The 19,782-nt window shown below is 42.7% G+C and overlaps 2 protein-coding genes across 7 annotated transcripts in view; one reads left to right on the top strand and one right to left on the bottom strand.

Annotated features, from left to right (window-relative positions):
* The window catches only part of COL4A6 (collagen type IV alpha 6 chain), a 119,574-nt gene extending 115,292 nt beyond the window's left edge, over nt 1-4,282 (bottom strand). For both annotated transcript variants that reach the window (XM_042028837.1, XM_042028830.1), the window contains exons 1-2: nt 3,656-4,282; nt 3,530-3,578 (exon numbers count right to left, since the gene is read on the bottom strand). In XM_042028837.1, coding sequence (XP_041884771.1) covers nt 3,530-3,578; nt 3,656-3,669 — 63 coding nt within the window. In that variant the 5' untranslated portion in view covers nt 3,670-4,282. The remainder of the gene's footprint in view (nt 1-3,529; nt 3,579-3,655) is intronic.
* Nucleotides 4,282-19,782, top strand: part of COL4A5 (collagen type IV alpha 5 chain) — an 80,886-nt gene continuing 65,385 nt past the window's right edge. For all 5 annotated transcript variants that reach the window (XM_042028851.1, XM_042028869.1, XM_042028878.1 and 2 more), the window contains exon 1: nt 4,282-4,552. In XM_042028851.1, the coding sequence (XP_041884785.1) occupies nt 4,463-4,552 (90 nt within the window). In that variant the 5' untranslated portion in view covers nt 4,282-4,462. The remainder of the gene's footprint in view (nt 4,553-19,782) is intronic.

The following is a 19,782-nucleotide window of genomic DNA, read 5'->3' on the forward strand; positions in this document are numbered from 1 at the left end:
TTGGCATAAACCAGCAGAGCTTCAGTTACTCAAAATAGAGCAGACTGCCCAGAACTGGTTTTCACACTGTTTTTGTTTGCCTTACTTGGATACTGAAGATGTTCTGCTGAACAAGATACCAAGTGCTAGAAAAAGAAAGTGGCTGTAGTTAATCTGCATGTTTATTAGCTAAAAAACCAAAAAGAAAGAAACAAAACCAAACAAAAAGACCACAAAACAACAAAAAACCCCACGCAGATTTGAAAGAGTTGCAATAATACATGAAGTTCACTCATAAAAGAAACCTTAATGAACTCCACCTGAAAGCTCAGTTGTTCCAACAGAACATGCCTGATAACGAAGTCTGCACACTAAGTCCTAAAAGCAGTTCTTTAGGCTATCACATCAAAACTAGGATGTATTCCAGGTGCTCAACTAGCTCAACAACAACAGAAAGGGAATAAATGAGAAGTTATCATCTCACCTGTATGCCAGGTATGCTCTCAAGGGGGCACAGAATGACTGCACAGGACTATGATTCAGCTCAGCTGAGAGCTTTGTGAAGGGACACGAATCTCAAATTTCAATACAAGAGGCTGTCTCTCAGTTCAGTGACCATTCTCAGTGCATGCTCCACCTTACATTTATGACAGGACATAACAGAATCATCAGCAAAACTCTGATTATGCTTTTAAAAGTCCCTCTCCTAAAAACTCTGCTTTGCACTGTAGCCTGCAAAAGCCTCAGGGGAGGCCAGTGATTAGCCAAGGCAAATCCCTGCCTCTCTTGCACTGTTCCAACATTTTGTCTTATCTCCCCTACCTTTGGACCAACTTTTGTCACTTGTCTTAGTGCAATGAAGGTCTCAAAGATAGCACTATGTTGCTGTTTTGTGTTTGCACAGCATCTTGTACTGATGCTCCTGGTTCATTATTAATGAAAATTATTGACAATAAAAGACTGAAACCATGAATGAAGCATAGCTTCTGGAGGGACTCCAGGTGAAACTGTTAGGGGGAAACTCTTAGGTCACTCCCGGCAGCTGGTCTACAGGGTGACAATCTCTCTGCCAAGTAACCCCATGTGTAATACCAAGTCATCCATGTTTTCAGCATTAGCTTCAAGAAAAAACAGATCACATTACAAGACTAATTTTGCACTGCCATTCAAAATAGATCATAATTTATACCCAAGAATTATAAACTGAGATATTAATTCAGATACACATTAAAATCCTATTCTTACCAAAAGGGAGACTACACCTCATAACTGAGACCTCTGAAAGAAAGCCACCTTTGATATAACTTTATTGAAGATGCTGGCCTGATGTGCCAGCCACTACCTACACTACTCATGTCCACAGTACCATTCCTGAAGAGTGCTCAAGAACTTGGAACAATATTTCAGTGATGTTTCTTTTACAACACGTAAGTTATTGAAATGAGATTATTTAAAAGAAAAAAGATACGAACAAAGTTATAAATTACACCATCCTCAGCAACAAGTTGACTGTCTCTGTGAATAGTCTTCTAGAAGTTGTTACTCCTTAACCTAAAACGAGCTTTAACCTCAGTTTATTGACATTGTACTTCCCTATGCTCCAGCACTTCAAATCATACACTACTAAGAAGTGTTTCAGAGATCCTGGTTTTCCTAAAAAAGCTCTGTTTAGTGCAAGTTCAATTTAGTACTTTTTCTTAGCAGCTTACCTCATGCTGGAAGGTGTTAGGATGTGTTTTTAAATCAGTGATACCAGAAAGTCAGTCATTAAGCTAGTTGACAAAAATATAGTTTTACTCTTTCCTGCTGGGCATGTTTGACAGCATTTTAATTAAAATCATTAAATCCATTATCTGCTTAGACATATAAAGCACTAAGTATTTTATGCCTATTTCTGATTCTTCTTCATATTTTTAGACTGATTACACAGCAACTAAGATTTTCATTATTTTCTAACCCTGAAGAAAGCTCTCAGGAAGACTTAGAAATATCATGTAGATACTCATTTTAATCATTGCAATAGACTTAAATTGACAGGAATCCCTTTATGGGCAATGAAAGATGTTAAAGAACTAACAGAAATCTGACTGCTTAAGAGATGTGTTTTCTAACAGGTATGGAGCGAAATTGCAGCAAACAATTAAAAATCTGCTGTCAGCTACAGCTGCATCAATCAGCAATAATTTCATTCCCATATCACATAAATTTATATACATGATTTCAAAATGTGGCACATTTGTCTCAAAATAATTTCAATATTTGCCTTTAAAGCACTTGCTTTATAGAAGTCATTTCTACATAAGATTCCACTGCAGCAAGAACTCTTAGTAGAACAGTTCTTGGGTTTGTTGAATAAAACTCTCTAATCTTTTAATCTTTGAGAAGATTAGAGCTGGTAACTACCACCTGATCAGGATGATGAAATTCTACTAGTGCAATTGATTATGAAAAATGCAAAACATAATCAAGCCTTTCCTATTTATAAAAAGTATAAACCCCTCTGCTGTTAAAGCCTTTTCAAAAGATTTCTTCTCAGTTGCACAGGAAGGTTCTAAATCCTTAAAATTTTAATCAAAAGTGTAGCAAAAGCAGTAGAAAAACATTGGCTAACAAGAACCCATAATTCAACTGGTTTTGTCAGAAATATGTCAGAAACTCAGTCAAAATAAACATGCTTAAAACATATTATACTAACAGCTTCCATTAATTCATTACTGTATATGCACTATAAAATCCACACCACAAACATTATTGTCCAATCTTAATTTACATTACACTATAACAGAGGTGTTTTTTGAACTGCTGACTGTACATCAGTTGGACACTTAATTTAAGCTATAGATCTATTCACTAGTTAAGTGGGCTAACAATTGCAGATTCCAGTTGCAGAAAATCTATTGCAACACCAAAAAAGAGAAAATTATGAACATTTAAAAAGCCTGCAGCCCCCTACTACTCTGTTTAAACATTAATTAGGAACAGCAAGAGAAAATCCATGTTTGTGTCATAAAGTTGTCAGATTGAGATCATAAAATCATTGTTTCTGTATACCAACTTGGAATTTAGAACACATTTACTAATCCATAGTCATGAACCTTGATACAACACTTAACAGCTTAATCCTTTAATTTCTCACATCGCTTTTACTTAGTTATGACGTGTTCTGGGCTGGATCCCTTGTGAACAAGGACCTAGAGGGTCCACTTTTAAAGCAAGGCTTGAGAAGATGCTAAAGAAGAACTAAAGGCAGTCAGTTGCAAAGAGAGACACTGATCACGCTATCAGACACTAAAAGCTGTTACACCGCGCACGGATGGTCTTCCACCACAGTGTACTTTTCAGAAGCTAGTCAAAGTAGAGCAGACGAAAGGCACAAAGGAACTTCGGAGCACAAGTATACAGCAATTAAAAAAAAAAATCCGCCCGTCTTTCAGAGGGGGGCGGGGATGCGTCTGTTTTCTGGCCGAAGGATGCCCAAACCCCGACAGGTTTGACCAGGCACCTTCACCTCCAGCGAGCACTGTTGCAGCCGGGACCTGCCCACACTTACCGCACTCGTCAGCTCCGCGCCCAGCCAGAGGAGCAGCAGCACCAGCGCCCTGCGGGAGGCAAAGGAACAGAGTCACGACGGGGCGGGGGGCAGCGCGGGGAGGGGGCGGCCGCGCTCGGCACTCACCCTGCGCGCCCCATGGCCCGGGCAGCCCGCGGGGACCGGCACGGCGCAGCCGGGTACGCGCCGCTGCGCCCGCCGGAGGAAGAGGAGGGCCCGCCGTCACTCGGGGCGGGCAGGGTACGGTGCGGCCGCTTCGCGGGCTCCTTCCCCCGGCACGACGAAGCACCGAGGGCGCCAAGCCCCGGGGGAGCGGCTGGGCTGGAACCGCCGGCGCTGTCCGCTCGGGGTCGGTCACTGCTCGCTTGTCGCGGTGCCGCAGCCCCTCCAGACACTTGTAGCGTGCCCAGGCAGGAAGTTTGCGCGGTCCCTGCCGGGGCGTCGCACCTGAGCGGGGCCGTATGGGCCGGAACTGAGCCGGGCGAGCCCCGCGCCCGCCGCCCGCCCCTCCGGAGGGGCGACCCGGCACTGGCGACAACTGCCCCCCACCCACCCACACACCCCGGCGGCTTCCGCTGCAGAAAGTAGTCCGGGGTCCAGCAGCCCGCCCGGTGGAGGTGCGGGGCGGGGAGAGGCGGTGCCCGCGCATCGAGCCGACAAAACCGCGGCGCCCGGGGGAAGGGTGGGGGGAATTGTGGTCCCCTCGGAGGGGGGCGGCAGCAGCGTGCCCCGTACTGTTCGCCTCGCCCGCCCCCGGAGCGGAGGAATACTGTAGTCCCGGGAGGACTTGAGCCAGGAGAAGCGGGCGAGCGCGGCAGAGGGGCGGGCGCTGGCGTCGGGGCAGCTGGCGGGAGCCGCCTGTTGGGAGCTGCGCTGCCCCGCCGGGCTATGCCCGCGCCGCAGGGCCGGCCCCGGAGCTCCTGAGCGGGCGGGATGGAGCTGCGGCGGCGGAGCTGCAGCCTGGTCGCTGGCTGCCTGCTGCTGCTGCTGGGGTGCTGGGGGCCGCAGGAGGCGGCGGCGGCGGTGAGTGCGGGGCTCCCTCCTTGTTCTCGGGCGCCGCGGTCCTTGCCGGGCGCGGCCCCGGTGTGGAGCCTTGGGGGGGGCTTCGGAGCCCCTTCGGGGCTGGTGTGGCTGAGGGTGCGCTTTCCCTGACAGGAACCCGGCTGCTCCTTGGGCGGGCGGGGGTCGGCGGTGAGGCCGGGCCGCGGGAGGGTCCCTCTAGCTGCCTGCAGGTGTCTGGGTTCCCGGGCCACCCTTCCCTGCGCAGAGCCCCGCGGTGCTGCCCGGTCGGACCGGACCGCGAGCCGCGGGACCCGCGAACCGCCCGCACGTCTGGGTTCGCCGGTGGCTCCGGGGAGGGAGGGAGTGCGGCGTGGGGAAAGCCCGGGTGAGCTTTGTGTGGGCTCTGAACCCACTGTTCCTCCAGGACAAAGGAGGAAAGATTTCCCCCCAAAGGACTTCGTGAAGAGGTGTCTGAGCTCTTGCCGCTCAGCCATCACCTGCAGCCGTGAGTCACACCTGGACGTGGCAGGGAGATGGAGGCATGTGGGCATGGTTTGTTGGAGGACTGTGCCTCACACTGGGACTTGGTTTTCTCGAGGGTTGTATTTCTGCTTTCTTAAAACCCAAGTGGAGGTGCTAGCAGAGATGGTAAATGCGTTCAGGGTAGTAAAGAGCGCACGGCAGGCGGCCTGGAGGAGACTTTGGGTCTCTGCCTTTGGAAAAGGGATGTTATCCCAGCTTCCCTGGGGTGGCAGGGCCTTGGAACTCTGAGGGGTGGGAGAGGTGATCGCTAGCTTCAGGTTTCAAGCTATTTGACTAAGACCTCCAGCTGTTAATAAGTGGTGAAATGAACTAAAAAGGCTTCCACTTTAACCTGCATTAATTTCAGATTTTACGACCCCTATATCTTTTTAAACTTTTTTTTAAAGTTTACTTGGAAAGGAAAACAAATCCAGATTTCTGGTTTTAGGACTACTTTCTAGTTGAAATGTCATAATATGTTACAGTAATAGGTGCAGAGTATAATTCTGCTACTCCCCCTCTTCAATTTTGTAGTTAGTGCTGACAAAATCTTATTTGTCTTGAACTCTCCTTTGAAGTGCATTCCTTTACAGTGAAACTTTGTAGACCTTTGATCTGCCCTCTGGAAAAGCAAAGACCAGCCATAATATACCTCCTTCCTTTTCCTCCCCTCCTTACCGTGCCCAGGTGGGAACCCAAGTGTAAGTCATACTAGTGTGCCAGCAGTGCTCACTGATACGGAGAACTGCTCGGCTCCACATTGTAACACTGGTTCTGGTGCTCTGTTCAGTAATGCCCCACCCCAGCCTGCCTGCCATAACCCTCACCCCAAAGAAGGACCGAGGTAGTCCCACCTACAGGACTGCACTGTTTTAGCAGGTAGGGGTGGAAGATGGGGAGTTTTGTGTGCATAAATGTGGACCTTTTCTTTCTTCAGGAAAGCATCCAAGCAGAGATCTGTGTGTGCAATTACTGAGAATCTGTGGGGTGTGGGAAGGGGTTTGTGGTGAGCCTGTAGGCAGTCCCCTGCCTTGGGAGAAACGAAGAAAGGAGCAAAACCAATGGTAGAATTTCTGGTTCTTAATACCACCTTGTGCTGCAGCCTCTCTTTTAGGATTTGCAGTGAGATAAGATTAACTGAAGACCCAAGGGCTAAGTGGGGGTGGGGGAAAGAGAGAGATGCCTCTGTTCCAAAGTACATAAATCCTACTGGTCTTTTGTAATCTGGTTTTCTCTAATGATTTCTCAATACTTTGGTGTTCTGATGTTTTTGAATTTCCTGTGATAACACTAAATGTTGCTGATCCTTATTAAGGAGGATGAGCAGTTTATTCTACCCATTGTCAGAAAGGGTTGCCTAAACGCTGTAGCAGCATGTTTAACACACACAGTCTCTTCTATGAATTTTGTTTTGGGCCCCTGTGTCAGGAAAAAAAGGGTTAATTTGGTCGAATGACTTCAAGTCATTCTGGTGCCCTTACTCAAGTAATACCTGAAATTGTTATTCAACATCTTAATGCACATTTCTATAGAAAAGTTGTATGTTCTTTGCTCCAGATTGTTGCAATGGTGTATATTGCTATGTGATCAGTTACAAAGTGATAGAATACAGTTGAGAATCATCTGCCAGTGTGCCCATCACAGAGAAATCCCCATGACTTATAAAAAAAACCCCAAACCAACATTTCATACTCAAGTGGGGATGGATTTCATTGTTCACATTTTATTGCTGGGTTTTCACAGCCCATAGTCCAAACTTGGTGTGTAGTATATGGATCATGCTATGCACTCTTGTGCAGACTCATTGTTGATGTAAAGTGAAGTGTGTAACTACTGATGAACAGTGTAAAAGTAACTGGGAGTTTGAAAAAGGTTTTACTTTAAAATTGGAGAATGAATGAGATGGAAGATGGTGTCATCAATTCATTAAGTTAGAATATGTACTAGTTTGAAAACAAACCAGTACAACAAACCCTTAACCTTACTTCGCTTTATGGCAAAGCCAGCTTTCAAAAGAATCCAGATAATCTCTCCTTTCTTGAAGACTTCCCCTGCTGTGTTCCCCCATATGATGATGTCATCTATATAGATGTATTGCAGATGTTCTGGAGCCTCACCCTTTGCCAGTGCAGTCTGGATCAGCCCATGGCAAATGGTGGGACTGTGCTTCCACCCCTGGGGCAGTCGGTTCCAGGTGTACTGCACGCCCCTCCAGGTGAAAGCAAACTGGGGCCTGCACTCTGCTGCCAGAGGAATGGAGAAGAAGGCATTGGCAATATCGATGGTTGCATACCACTTTGCTGCCTTGGATTCCAGCTCGTACTGAAGTTCCAACATGTCCGGCACAGCGGCGCTCAATGGTGGCGTGACCTCATTCAGGCCACGGTAGTCCACCGTCAGCCTCCATTCTCCACTGGACTTAAGCACTGGCCATATGGGGCTGTTGAAAGGTGAACGGGCCTTGCTGACCACCCCTTGGCTCTCCAGTTTACGAATCATCTCATGGACAGGAACCACAGAGTCTCTGTCGGTGTGGTATTGCCGACGGTGCACTGTTGCTGTGGCGATTGGCACTTGTTCTTCAACTCTCAGCAGTCCCACAGCAGAGGGGTCATCTGAGAGACCAGGTGGGGTGTTCAGTTGTCTGATGTCTTCTGTCTCTAGAGCAGCTATCCCAAAAGCCCAACGATGTCTTTTTGGGTCTTTGAAATACCCACTTCGGAGATAGTTTATGCCGAGGATGCACGGGGCCTCTGGGCCAGTCACGATGGGTGTTTCTGCCACTTGTTCCCAGTTAAACTCACTTCAGTTTCCAGTACAGTCAGCTGCTGGGATCCTCCTGTCACCCCAGAAACAGAAATGGGTTTCGCTCCCACGTACCTTGATGGCATCAGAGTACATTGAGCGCCAGTGTCAACCAAAGCCGTGTATTTTTGTGGGTCAGATGTGCCAGGCCGTTGGATCCACACACTCCAAAAGACCCGATTGTCCCTTTCCTCTACCTGGCTAGAGGCAGGGCCCCTCTATTCCTGGTCATGGTACACATTTTTCTCCTCCTGTAAATATGTTCCTGAGGTCCCTTCAAGAGAATCAGTCATATTATTGTTCCTACACCATCTGGAGTTCTGTCCATGAGAGACTGGAGCAACGCTGACTCTAGATGAGCTTCTTGCGGTAGATGTTGCTCTTTTCAATTCATGTACCTGGGCTGCTAACAAGGAGGTGGGTTTTCTATCCCACATCCTCCTGTCTTCTCCATGCTCCTGAAGGAAAAATCAGAGGTTGTCTCGTGGAGTGTCTTCTCTCCCTGGCTGGGGGACATCTACTCCTGCTGGCAGAGACTCTTGTTAGTTCTGGTGAGATTTGGTAAATTCCTTCATTAGCTCCTTTCTCAGTTTCTGGTGGCCCTCTTCAGTTTTCTCCTCCAAGCTCTGGATGTGTTCTGCCAGCTTTGTTTCCACAGATGAGACATGGTGCGTAGCAAGGCAGTGACAGTGTCTATGTAAATTCTCAGTTTGTTGACCAAGATGCCCAGCTTGTCCTCTCCTTCCCTCCATTGCAGGGTTGCTAGGTAATGGGAGTACATCTCTGGTCCAAGCTGTGCAAATCTCAGCCACATTTGCGATGTGCGCTGGACACCATCTGGGCTCTTGGGGAATCTCTCGTCTTCTGAGAAAATGATCTCCAGCACAGCCAATTCCCTCAGGCATCGGGTACCTTGTTCCATTGTGCTCCATTTTCCTTGGTGCACCTGGAGTCTTCTTTACAAAGGTACCTGTCCCATACACTTGCCAGCAGTTGCCACCAGAAGCTGAGAGTTTCTTGGGTTCTCCTGATCCCCTGGTCAATGACCACATCCCGGGAGAGGGATCCCAGTTGCCTGGCCTCGCTTCCGTCCAGAATGGTGTCATTGGCTGCAGCGTCCCAGATGTGGAGCAGCCAGGTCAGGATGGACTCAATCGTCTGGCAGGTAAACTCCCTCCTCAGGTCATGTAGCTCGCCCAGGGATAGCGACCAAGTGATGATCTCCGGCTCTGTCTCTTCTGTGGGGTGTGAAGGTCTGGCCACCTCCTCGTCAGTCTCTGTGTATGCTGAGTACTGCTCTGATTCTAAGCATGGTGTACATGGTGCAGGCTGTACAGAGAAGACAAAGCAGAACTGACAGCAAGTTTATGCCATCTTTGACATCCAGAGGGAACTCAATATTTTTGGAAACTGCTATGCCTGGCCTGAAAGGCTGGAAGAAACCACTCTCTACTCTCCCCACCAGGGGCTGGGTGCAATTGTTGATGAGGTCCCAGACGTAGCAGCCCAGACTAGGACAGGCAAACAAAATTGAGTATATATTCCGAATAGCATTCATTACCTGAGGTTATCATGCAATAGTCATAATAAACCAATAAAACAATTCTCATACCATTCCTTGGTCTCAACAGGAGCAGTACAACAGGCAGGTAGTTCCCCATGTGAGGAAAAATACAGAGAGCAAGGTACAGTACTCGTATAGACAAGCCGAGCACCATGGTGAATAGGTTTCTATTAATACAAAATTGTAATTCTGACTTTCTCTCAGGTTGAGCCCCACACTGGGCACCAAAATATGTACTAGTTTGAAAACAAACCAGTGGGAGATTACAAGTCAGAATTACAATTTAATAGGAAAATTAAAATAAATGCAATAGTACAAGAACATTGACAGAGTTGGGATATAACCTGACACCCTGTTAGTCAGGGTGGTGGTAGCAGTCCAGATGAAGTGGTCCTGTTGAAGCAGTGATCCTGTAGAAGTGTCTGATCTTCACCTGAAGGTCCAGTTATCCTCTGGGAATCCAGTAGGTAGGGCTGAGTGTGGTGTTCCAAACCTCAGATTATACCCAGGTGGGAATGCTTGGTTCCTCCCCCTGGGCGGAGCATCTCACAATGGGATGATGTAATTCTACCAGTCGTGCAGTGAGGCTTGATAGCCCATTAACAGAAGATACTTCCCGGAGGGAGTTATCAGGGATGTATCATGGAAGAGATAAAGAACACTGCCCCATCACATTTTAACAGATGGTGATAGAATACATACTTTTGGTTACATCTTACATTGTAACCTAAGACAGAATATTAAAAAAAAGTGCTTACTTACATGCTTTCAGCAGAAAGTATGAGGGCTTATTTCAATGGACAGTATTATTGCTTAAGTGCCTTGCTAGTTTCAATATAAATCTACATACATATATATAAACCCATCTTTTATAATCAGAATTATTTTCCTCTTCCAGCAGGTTTACACTTGCACTGTATTGTAGAAAAGTGATTGCAAGTTGTGACTGGGAAATCTGTTTAATTAAAGAACATAGATGGACTAGATTCTTCAGATTCAGTTGTGCTGTCTGTGAGACTCACTAGGAGTCAGTGACTGACTATTGGCTTGTATTGGAAAAATTTCCCTCATAGTTAAGGCCAAGGTTTTTAAAGTGTAAATAGACTTTGTCAGCCCAAAAGTTAGTAAAAACTGAATAGTGTTTGCAATGTCTTTTTTCTTTGCCTTCCATTATAATTCCAGTTTGACTAAAAGTATAGGGTTGAAAACAGTTGTTCAAGTATAGTAAGACAGGCTGGCAATATGGATATAATTGTGTTTAAGAAAATAATGTATTATTTGTGAAAGTTCTCTAAGTTTAGTTGAGATTTCTTTTTTTCCTTTCAGAAGTTACCATGTATATAAATACATGGTACCGTGTCAGTAATTACAATGTACATGATTAATATAGTTAATTTGATGATCATCTGTGTTTCTCTCGTCTGTCCTATTTCATCATGTTAGTGGTGGTGGTTGTTATTATTTTCCATTTCATAACTGGCAGTGGCTCTTTCTAGTTACAAAAGCTAGGTCTGTAAAAGCAGAAAGAAGTGGATGCTGGCTTTTAGGATTGAGAAGGTATTTCATCCTGAAATTCCGTAGATGTGTCTTGATTAGTCATGCACAAGACTTGGTTTCATAACACCAAGGCTCAAGCCCTCCTGCTTGCAACTTGTCATTTGTCATGTGTTTTGATTTTGACCCTTCATTAGTTTTAGTTGAAGATACATAGTAAAAGTTACATCTCGAGTTGTGTTCTAGCATGTACTGAAATACTAACAAATCCATGGAATCCTGAATGAAACAGAATGTAAGACCAATTTAGACCATAACAGAATCTTTTACAAAATCATTATGTATTTTTTTCAGTTTTTCCACATGATGGAAATAGAGTGATATTTCAGTGGAACTTACTAGGCTTTCATTTTCCTGGTCATGAATGAATATTCTACTCAGTGGAAGCAATTATTATTTACCTTTCTTAAAGTAGAAAGGGAAATTTTCCTAGGACAAAGTTAGTTAATTTATTTAACAGCAAATGTAAATTTGTGTAGTGATTTTTTTTCTACTATGAATAAGCAATGATGCTTACTGTAATGCAGTTAGCTGTTGTTTGGTTTACCAGAACATGTGGAAACTTTCCTGTATTACAGAGCGACTGAAGTCATTAAGGGCATCCCAGCAGATCTAATGTGCATATTTTCAGTCTGGGGCAAAGTACAGGGAGGAATGTGCTCTGCACATGCAGCAAAGATGCATTGTGCATTTTTACCTTTCATTCACTGAGATTAAAATGCTTCCCTTTCCACTGATCACCCCAGAACAAGATACCCAGGCAATACTCACTTACATGTTCTAGGAATGGTATTGCACAAGTGCACTGAATGGAAAGCAGCCTCTACCAATGGTGATGATACTAGACAAAATTGCTTTGAATTAAGACACTTTTTGTTTGTCTGCTTTATAAGGCTGTGTGGACTCAGTAACATTAAAAACCATTGGGGTGCTTTGAAGTTCCTGCTCGATGCAGTGTTTGGCAATCTGGTGTTGACTGCAGTGGTGTAAACCATCTGTCTCAAGAGTACCTGAAATAAAACTTGTTGGAATGATAGAATGCTGATGAAGTTTTAAGGATCATTAAGCAGCATTCTTTACCCTCCTGTGAGAGATTTGCAGTGCAGTTAAACCTTATTAAATATCATTGGTACAGTGCAGTGTCTGAAAAAAGGCAATGTGCTGAGCATCCTGGGTATGTAATTGCTAAGTGTGGGGAGGAAAAGCTTCAATGTAATGTGAAATTGGCATCAGAATAAACGTAGCTGAGCTGAAGAGGAAAGGGTCCTATTTATAAAAAGAAATCTATTGCTTATTTTAAGAAAATTGCTTTGTAGTTGACTGAATCTTTCTTGCAGAGCTTAAGTCTTTCTTGGAGAACTTCTTGTGAGGAGCTGCAAGAAGCAAAGACTGGGGGATGTGATCTTAATTTTAAGAGAGCTGAACAAAGGGCAATTAGATAATTGCAAAGCTGAACAAAGGGCAATTAGATAATTGCAAAGCTATATTACAAGTTTTACATTTTAGCTTAAGCTTGTTAATCCTTTAGTCTCTCTTCTTCCAGAAGGCATGATGCTGAAACTAATGTATTAGTAGACATATCTTTAGTCTGTTTCAAAAAGACTGATATTGTGTGAATCATAGTTATGAAACCTCGCCTCTCTTCTTCCATGTTTTGAGTAGGAAACTGGACTAAATAACCTGAAGGCTCCTTCCAGCCTGAATTATCCTAGAAGTCTAAAATTACGTGGACGTACATTTGTGCTCCTAGGTGTACTTCTGTTAAGACGATTTACATATCCTGTAATCAAAAGTTAATCATGATTCATTAAATTAAATTGCAGGTTAGAAGGTATCAGATTAAATGCCTTTTTTTTTTTTTTTTTTTAAATTTAGTTTCACCTAGTCAAGAAATCGTCTCTTAAACTGTCAGCCCATAGCATTCGGAATTTTAATTTTGTATTCCCCTTTTGTGGATGTGTCTTATGAGGTGTGTGTTTGTATGTGTATTATTCTGCTATAATGGAACAAAAGAGAAAGAAATTGTAATGGCAATATAGACAATGTTTGGTGGTTTTGGTTTTTGTTTTTTAACTTGTAGAGTGTATGTTAGGAGTTGGAAAGAAAGGAGCTTTAAAACTATGGATTTCAGCTCACTTGAAGGCTCTTGGTTATTGCAGCTCTGTTGTTGGATTTTTTTGTCCCCTCCATTTGGAGGGGAAGGAAAATAGTTTAGTCTCTCATCTGTATTTTGTTTCTTTTACCTAATCTCTACAGAGAATTAAAATGTCAGGGTTGAATTTCAATCTCTTCTCTCTCCTAGCACTGTAAAAGGTATCTGCATGCAACACACTTGGCTGTTTTACTTTTGGTTCTAGTTTATTATCTAAGGGAGGATTCCTTTTATTGAGGTATAGCTAGATGTGCAGAGCTCACTCTAGTCTAACATGACTCCAGTGTATACTAGATAAGCTTTGCTGCTGCAGCTCTGCTGAAATCCTGCTTTTCCCACCTCTTTCCTCAAGATAAGCCGAGGCTTATTCACTTCACTGCCTGAACACAGGTTAGTAAGTCTTTTTGCCAGTGACTGTGTCTGTCAGGACTTTCTGCTTTGCAGAAATGCATTAAACATGTTGGAAAGTGTGTTTATTCTAGGACTGGGTTTAGTTGTTAGCAAGGTGAATCTTAATTTTAAACCACACCATTAATTTAGAGAAAGATATTTATGCTGTACTGCTTCCTAGAGAATTTAGATGCTTTTAGAAACCAGACTTACACAGCCTTGGTTTGCTGCTGAGGTGTATGGATGTGGTAGACACCCTTTCTCCAGGAGGAACAGTTAGGATGGAGGAAATCCTTGGTTTCTGTTGATGTGCTTCACTGATACGAAACCAAGACTTTCATCTCTTGACATCTCTTTCTCTACTGCAGTAGTTGTATCTCTCACCTCCTGCTGTTGTGTTTGGAGATGTAGTTCAGATAGACAAGATCACCTTATTGGCTCTGGTAGAAGAAACAGAGGTTTGGCTGGTCCATTTGGTGCTGTTTGCTGCACAGACGCACCTGAGAGCCATGGCAAATAACCAAAGCTGCGGTGGAATGGCTTCATTTCAGAGATTCAGAGCCATTCACAAGAAAGATAAAGCTTCATAGAGACCCTTCAACTCGGCTTGTTTTAGGAACTACTGCTGTTAAGTGACAGAATTTACAGTGTCTTGGTCCTTTTATATAGAAAATGAAGCAGAAATATGCAGATGTTCCTTTCTAGCTTAATTTTCAGTTTGTCTGTCTTTTTGTATGGTTACTGGGCTGGACAAAAATACAGAACTTTATTATGCAAAATATAAAGTTTTGGCTTTGTCTCGCAACCATAGTGCTAAAGTGAAGTAACCTACAACATTTGTACTGAGAGAAATTGTACTGAGCCCTTGTAATAGTGATGAGTTTTGAATGATGTTTCAAGTCATTTGCAAGATGTTTGGAGTAATCAGTTACCAATGGGTGCTGTATTTTTTTGCTTGCCTGTGGTGCTGTAGGCTGGCAGGCTTTTTCTCCCCTGTCAACTCCTTTGTGCTGTTCTTATAGTAGGAGTTTTCTACTTTTCTATCTTAATCTAGAAAGATATGACTTATGAGTCTTAATTTATATAAGGTAGTAACTTAATTTGTATTATAGTATAAGCAGTGTGATGCAAAACTTCTGACTTGGAATTGAGGACTACTTAAAAGTAGTTAGGGAAATAAAGAGTGATTATGTATACTGGACTTACCTGTATTTCTCCAGTACTCTGCAAATGTCAAAAGTTTACAGTGTATTCAGAGTAGTTAGTTTTATTTCTGTCTATTCTGGTTCCTATCCACTCCAACTCCTGCATTCTGTGTGAAAATATAACAGGCATTAGTTATTAGCTACATAAAGCTGTCAAGCTTAAGCAACCATTAATTCCGCAATAATATTTGATTTTTTTGTACTTCACCGTGTTAGCAATGAAGGCTCGTCTTCCTTCCTTAGGAAAGTCTTTTTTTTCATGAGTCATAAATATATTTCTATCTAGCATCAGTCCATGTCTGTTAAATACAGCATCAATTCTTCAAAAACAAACCTTTCTCTTTATGCACTTAAATCCCCTTGGAATCTGATAGAAGGAAAGCAAATGACCACCCTGAACCATGAACTGCATTCTTTCTACACCTTGAATTAAAGTAGCAATTACTAAAACCCACAATTAAATCGCTTTACTTAAAGCAATAAAAACTAACGTGACTTTCAGGCAAGGCTAGACAAGCCTCCAGCTCCCAGAATTGTGATTTCTTGACAAGAAGTGCCACTGAAAACAATGTTTGGGTGAAGGAGCTTATGAACTCGGTTTAGAAATCTTTTAAAAATAATCCTTTTTATGAGACAGTGGTTTTTCTTGAATCACCTTACTTTGAACTAACCTGTCATACAGAAAGACAGCAGAAGCCATTGTTTCTGAAAGGTAATTTCTAGCTGTCATTCAGACAATATGGACTGGCTTAATAGTAGAAAATACTTATTCTGAATTAGAACACTTCTCTTGTATGTTCAACCTTAAAGGCCAAAGCTATTCAGAAGGAAAAGGAAGCTTCTGCACTGCACTGAGAAATGAGAATTTATATTTGACTTTGCTATCTCTTTCATCCATTCACTATATAGTTAGACATGAGGAAAAAACCTTGAGATTTCTGCAAAACCATTACTTATTTAATGACTTAAGAATTTAAAAATATTTAAAATAACAAGGAGAAAATCTGGAGAGGATGAGAAGTTGCAAGGCTTGAATGTGTTTTGTTTTGGTAGTTTAACTTCCCATATTCATTTGGTGCCTTCTTAATAGGGAAGGTAGTGCCATGAAAATTGCTAGAAGGCTGTGCCCAGAGTCTGCCCAGACACACAGTGAAAACATCCATGCAAAAGTTGGTATTTGCCTGGGTGGAGGAGTTTTTTGTAATTTTGATTGAAGGGAGGGTACATACATAATATGATTTAGTTTCTGAGCCAGAATGCTAATGGAAACTGCTTGGCAATAGAATGAATGACATTCCTGTATCTGCAGAAAGTGGCTTTTCTGTTCTAAAAGCTTTCAAACTCTTAAAGTAGTGTTAGTAACAAAGTGTTAAAACATCTCTCTCTAATGTATGAATTTTTGTATCCTAAGCGAACCTAGAAAACTTCTTAACTTTATGCTTGAATGAGAAAATGCTTGTTGACAGGTCTAGTCATGCTCAGGAAATGTGTATTTTCAGGACACTGGCATACTGTACCCAAAAATGAGAATAATTAACCAGGCCTTTTTAAAGAACCTTGAATTTTTGATATGCTGCAGAGGTAATTGTGGAGGAAGAGCACAGCCTGTCATGGAAATAGTAATGGAAATAGTATTGCTTTTTTTTCTGCCTTCTTTTTAAACAGTTGAACTAAGCAGATGTGCTCAACATCATAAGCAGATGAATCTGAGATGTAATCTAAATTTTAGTGTAAGATTTTCAGTAACTACTTTTGTCTTGATAGCGGAAAGGAGTGAGAAAGAGAGGGCACATGGTGTGACTCTTGGGGACAGTGCTAAGCAGGGCCAGGAGTTGGACTCTATGATCCTTGAGGGTCCCTTCCAACTCAGCTTATTCTGAGACTCTGAGTATGCTGATCATTTTGGTAGAAAATTACTTAAAACCGTAAGAACACCCTTAAGCTTTTTGCTGGTGTTCAGGAGCGTAATCATCAGTTGCTAAAAGAATCAATACAGAAGGTGGGTGTTTAGAGATGAATTTTCTGAATGAAATCATTAGAAACTGATAATGAAGAGACAGTGTGTAAACAAACTGACCAGAGCCCTCATTCCTAATCCTCCTGTGCTTCTGGGGGGGTAGGAGTGGAGAAACTGGGAGTGAAGTTAAGCCTGGGAAATAAGGCAGAAGCAATGTGTTGGACGGTCTTTTTTTTTTTATTTCTCATTACCCTACATTGACTTTTGATTGGCAATAAAATTTATTTCCCTGAGTCTGTTTTGCTTGTGATGCTAATTGCTGAATGATCTCTCCATGTCCTTGTCTTGGCCCAGGAACCTTTTGTTATATTTTCTCTTTCCTGTCCAGTTGAGGAGTAATAGTGGAGCTTGGTGGGCACCTGGCACCCACCACAAAAGTATTGTTGGATTTAACATTCTGAATAATTTTACTTAGATATAGATAACAAAATTTAAAAGTAGTGATGTTCCAAGCTAGTAACTTATTGTCGGATCATAGTAAAATTTAGGCTGGAAGGATAATCATCCTGTCCTGGAGTCTAGACTTGGTGACCTCTTGCTCAAAGTAGAGCTGACTTGGAATTTCTGTTTGTTGTTCAGATAGTTGCAGTCTAAAAGGACATTGAAACAGTATCTTCTATTCCAAACCTTGCTTGCTGTAGGAATAATGTTAAAACTTGGTGGAAAAGCTCCTTATTCAATGCTTGCAGTTAATGTACTGGTTACTGCAGGATGCAGAGCACATGTCACAAACTTGAAGCAGGTTATTTTCTTGGCACATGTTGGGCTCCACAGAGCACTTGTGGGAGTTGGTATACTCCCTAAAATAGGGTGCCTCAGGGAATACTTTCCCTTAGAGAAGGTGACTTTGTTTTGGAATGAGTACAAATGCCAGGGGCTGTTTCTCAATCCTGCCAAGCTTCAGACTGAACTGCATCTCAAGTTTTAATAATACTTGAGGGCTATTTCTTATTAATGGGTCTCCTCATTTTACTTATTGTGCTGGAGTGTTGGAACTACGTATGCTCTCTCCTTGCCTACCCCCCTTTTTAAACTGATGGTATTTGAGTGTGATGTTGAAAGGAAGACAACTCACTGCCATCCTTGGACCTGGTCAGGGAATCACTGCAAGGAGATACTTTAGGTTGCATGTTGTCAACTTGCTACTGGGGAGCCTCCAGAAAGTGACTGGGAATAAAATAAATTGCTGATGAAAGCAATAACATAAATTTACAAGTGTCAAAGTAAGGAGAAGCTTGGTGCTGCTACTGAAGATTTCATCCCTCCCTCCCCTTTTGTTTCCCTTAGAAACAAAAATATGAAGTGTCTTTCCTGTCCCTCTGCACCCCCTTTCTCTAGCACTGATCAGATTTATTTTGCCTGTCCTGTCACTGATACAATGTTAATACTTGAAAATTTTTTTTGCTTTTTAATGTTCTGTGTAAAGATCTAATCTATGGACTGTTCAACTACTTCCTTGCATGGGTTCAAATTTTTTAATGTAGGAAGTCTCTGAGAAGTGTGACTTAATTCCTGAGACTTGCTTTCTATTTAGTGATGATCAGTGCAATCCAAGTGTAATGATTCTCAGGATAATGTAATTTATAGCCTCTAGATGTAATTTCTCTGCTGTAAGGGAGTGGATTCTTTTTCCTCTAATCAAGGTTGAGTATCAAATTCCAAGATCGCATGTGCTAGATACAATGTTCTATTAGCACTAGCCTGGAGCTGTCTTAGAGCATTTTAAAGGCAATAAAATACATTCAGGCCCCCTTTGCTTTTTTTCCTGTGAGATAGTCTGGGAAATTACTGTTGTGATTGTCCATAGCAGTATAAGGTCACTTTTTCATAGGAAAGTGCATTTTGCATGGAAGCACCTTGCTTGAAAAGTGGCAGGTGCTCTAAGGAGCCCTGAGCTATTGCTATAGCACATAACCAGTGCTTAAGCAAATGAACTTAAGAGGCTGACACTGAGGGAGTCCATATCTGCTGAAGTTCAACATGTGAGTTCCTGAACAGGCATCTGAGAGCTCTCACCAAATATTCAACTTTTATCGGCTTTAGGGATTTCTGAACCCATGTGGATAAAAGGGCCTCCCATCTCATCAGATCCTGGTGTTCCGTTCTTTTACAAGTGCCTCTGACTTACAGGGTTAGGACAATTGCTTGGTCTCCATTGCTTCCTTGTTTAACTTGGCCCTCTTCAGTGCCACTTACTTTTTCAACTTTGATTACCTGAGGCTGGAGAGTAGCTCTTTGTTAGCATTGAGCAATACAGAGAAAGTGCTGCCTGTAGTGCTCTCTTTAGGTGTTAAAGTGCACACACAGACTGTGCTGCTGCCACGGGCATAAACAAATGATAAAACAGCTCTGACTAGAGGAACCTTGAAGCTATGATACTTGGTCCAAGAACTGAAGGAGAATAGAGCTGATAATCACCTCCACCACAAAAAAAAAAAAGTAATATAAATTGATTAAAAAAAAAAAAAAAATTCCCCCAGACACCCACCAAGCCTTAAAGTGAGTTAGGTCTTGTTCTGGCAGTTAAGAGGGTGTGGACTTCTTCAGATAACATCTCAATACAGCATCACTCTGCACAGCCTCTATTCTTTTTACTATGTATACTTGCTTCATCTTCGGTATTAATTTAGTGCTCTCAGTAGTTTCAAAATAGACCAGAGTGGGGTTGGATTAGTCTGAAATGCTATTCTATTTTGCCTCTCCTTTCTCCAAGGAAGAAGTGGGTTTCTGTTCTTGTGTGGTCTGCTTCATGCTCTTGACACTTGAAAGTGCAGTTGTCAGTGACAAATGTCTGACATCCATTAACAAGACTCTGGAATTGAAGCTTCTTCTATGGCATGTTACATGGATAAGGGTGAGGAGCAGGACATTTTCTGGGGAATTAGTCTGTCTTTATTCCATTTCCTTAACCAGGAAAGGAGTTAAAAAAGAGTACCAGAATGACTGGTGTTATGAGTGTATAATACTTGGCTTGCAAGCATATCTTAGACTTAGAAGCCTGACTGACCGTTTGGTCTAGGTTTGTGTTACATTTGGACATGG

This window comes from Corvus kubaryi, unplaced genomic scaffold (assembly GCF_017639235.1).
Source record: "Corvus kubaryi isolate FWS band 111438036 unplaced genomic scaffold, C.kubaryi_AGA036_p1.0 130, whole genome shotgun sequence".
NCBI lineage: Eukaryota > Metazoa > Chordata > Aves > Passeriformes > Corvidae > Corvus > Corvus kubaryi.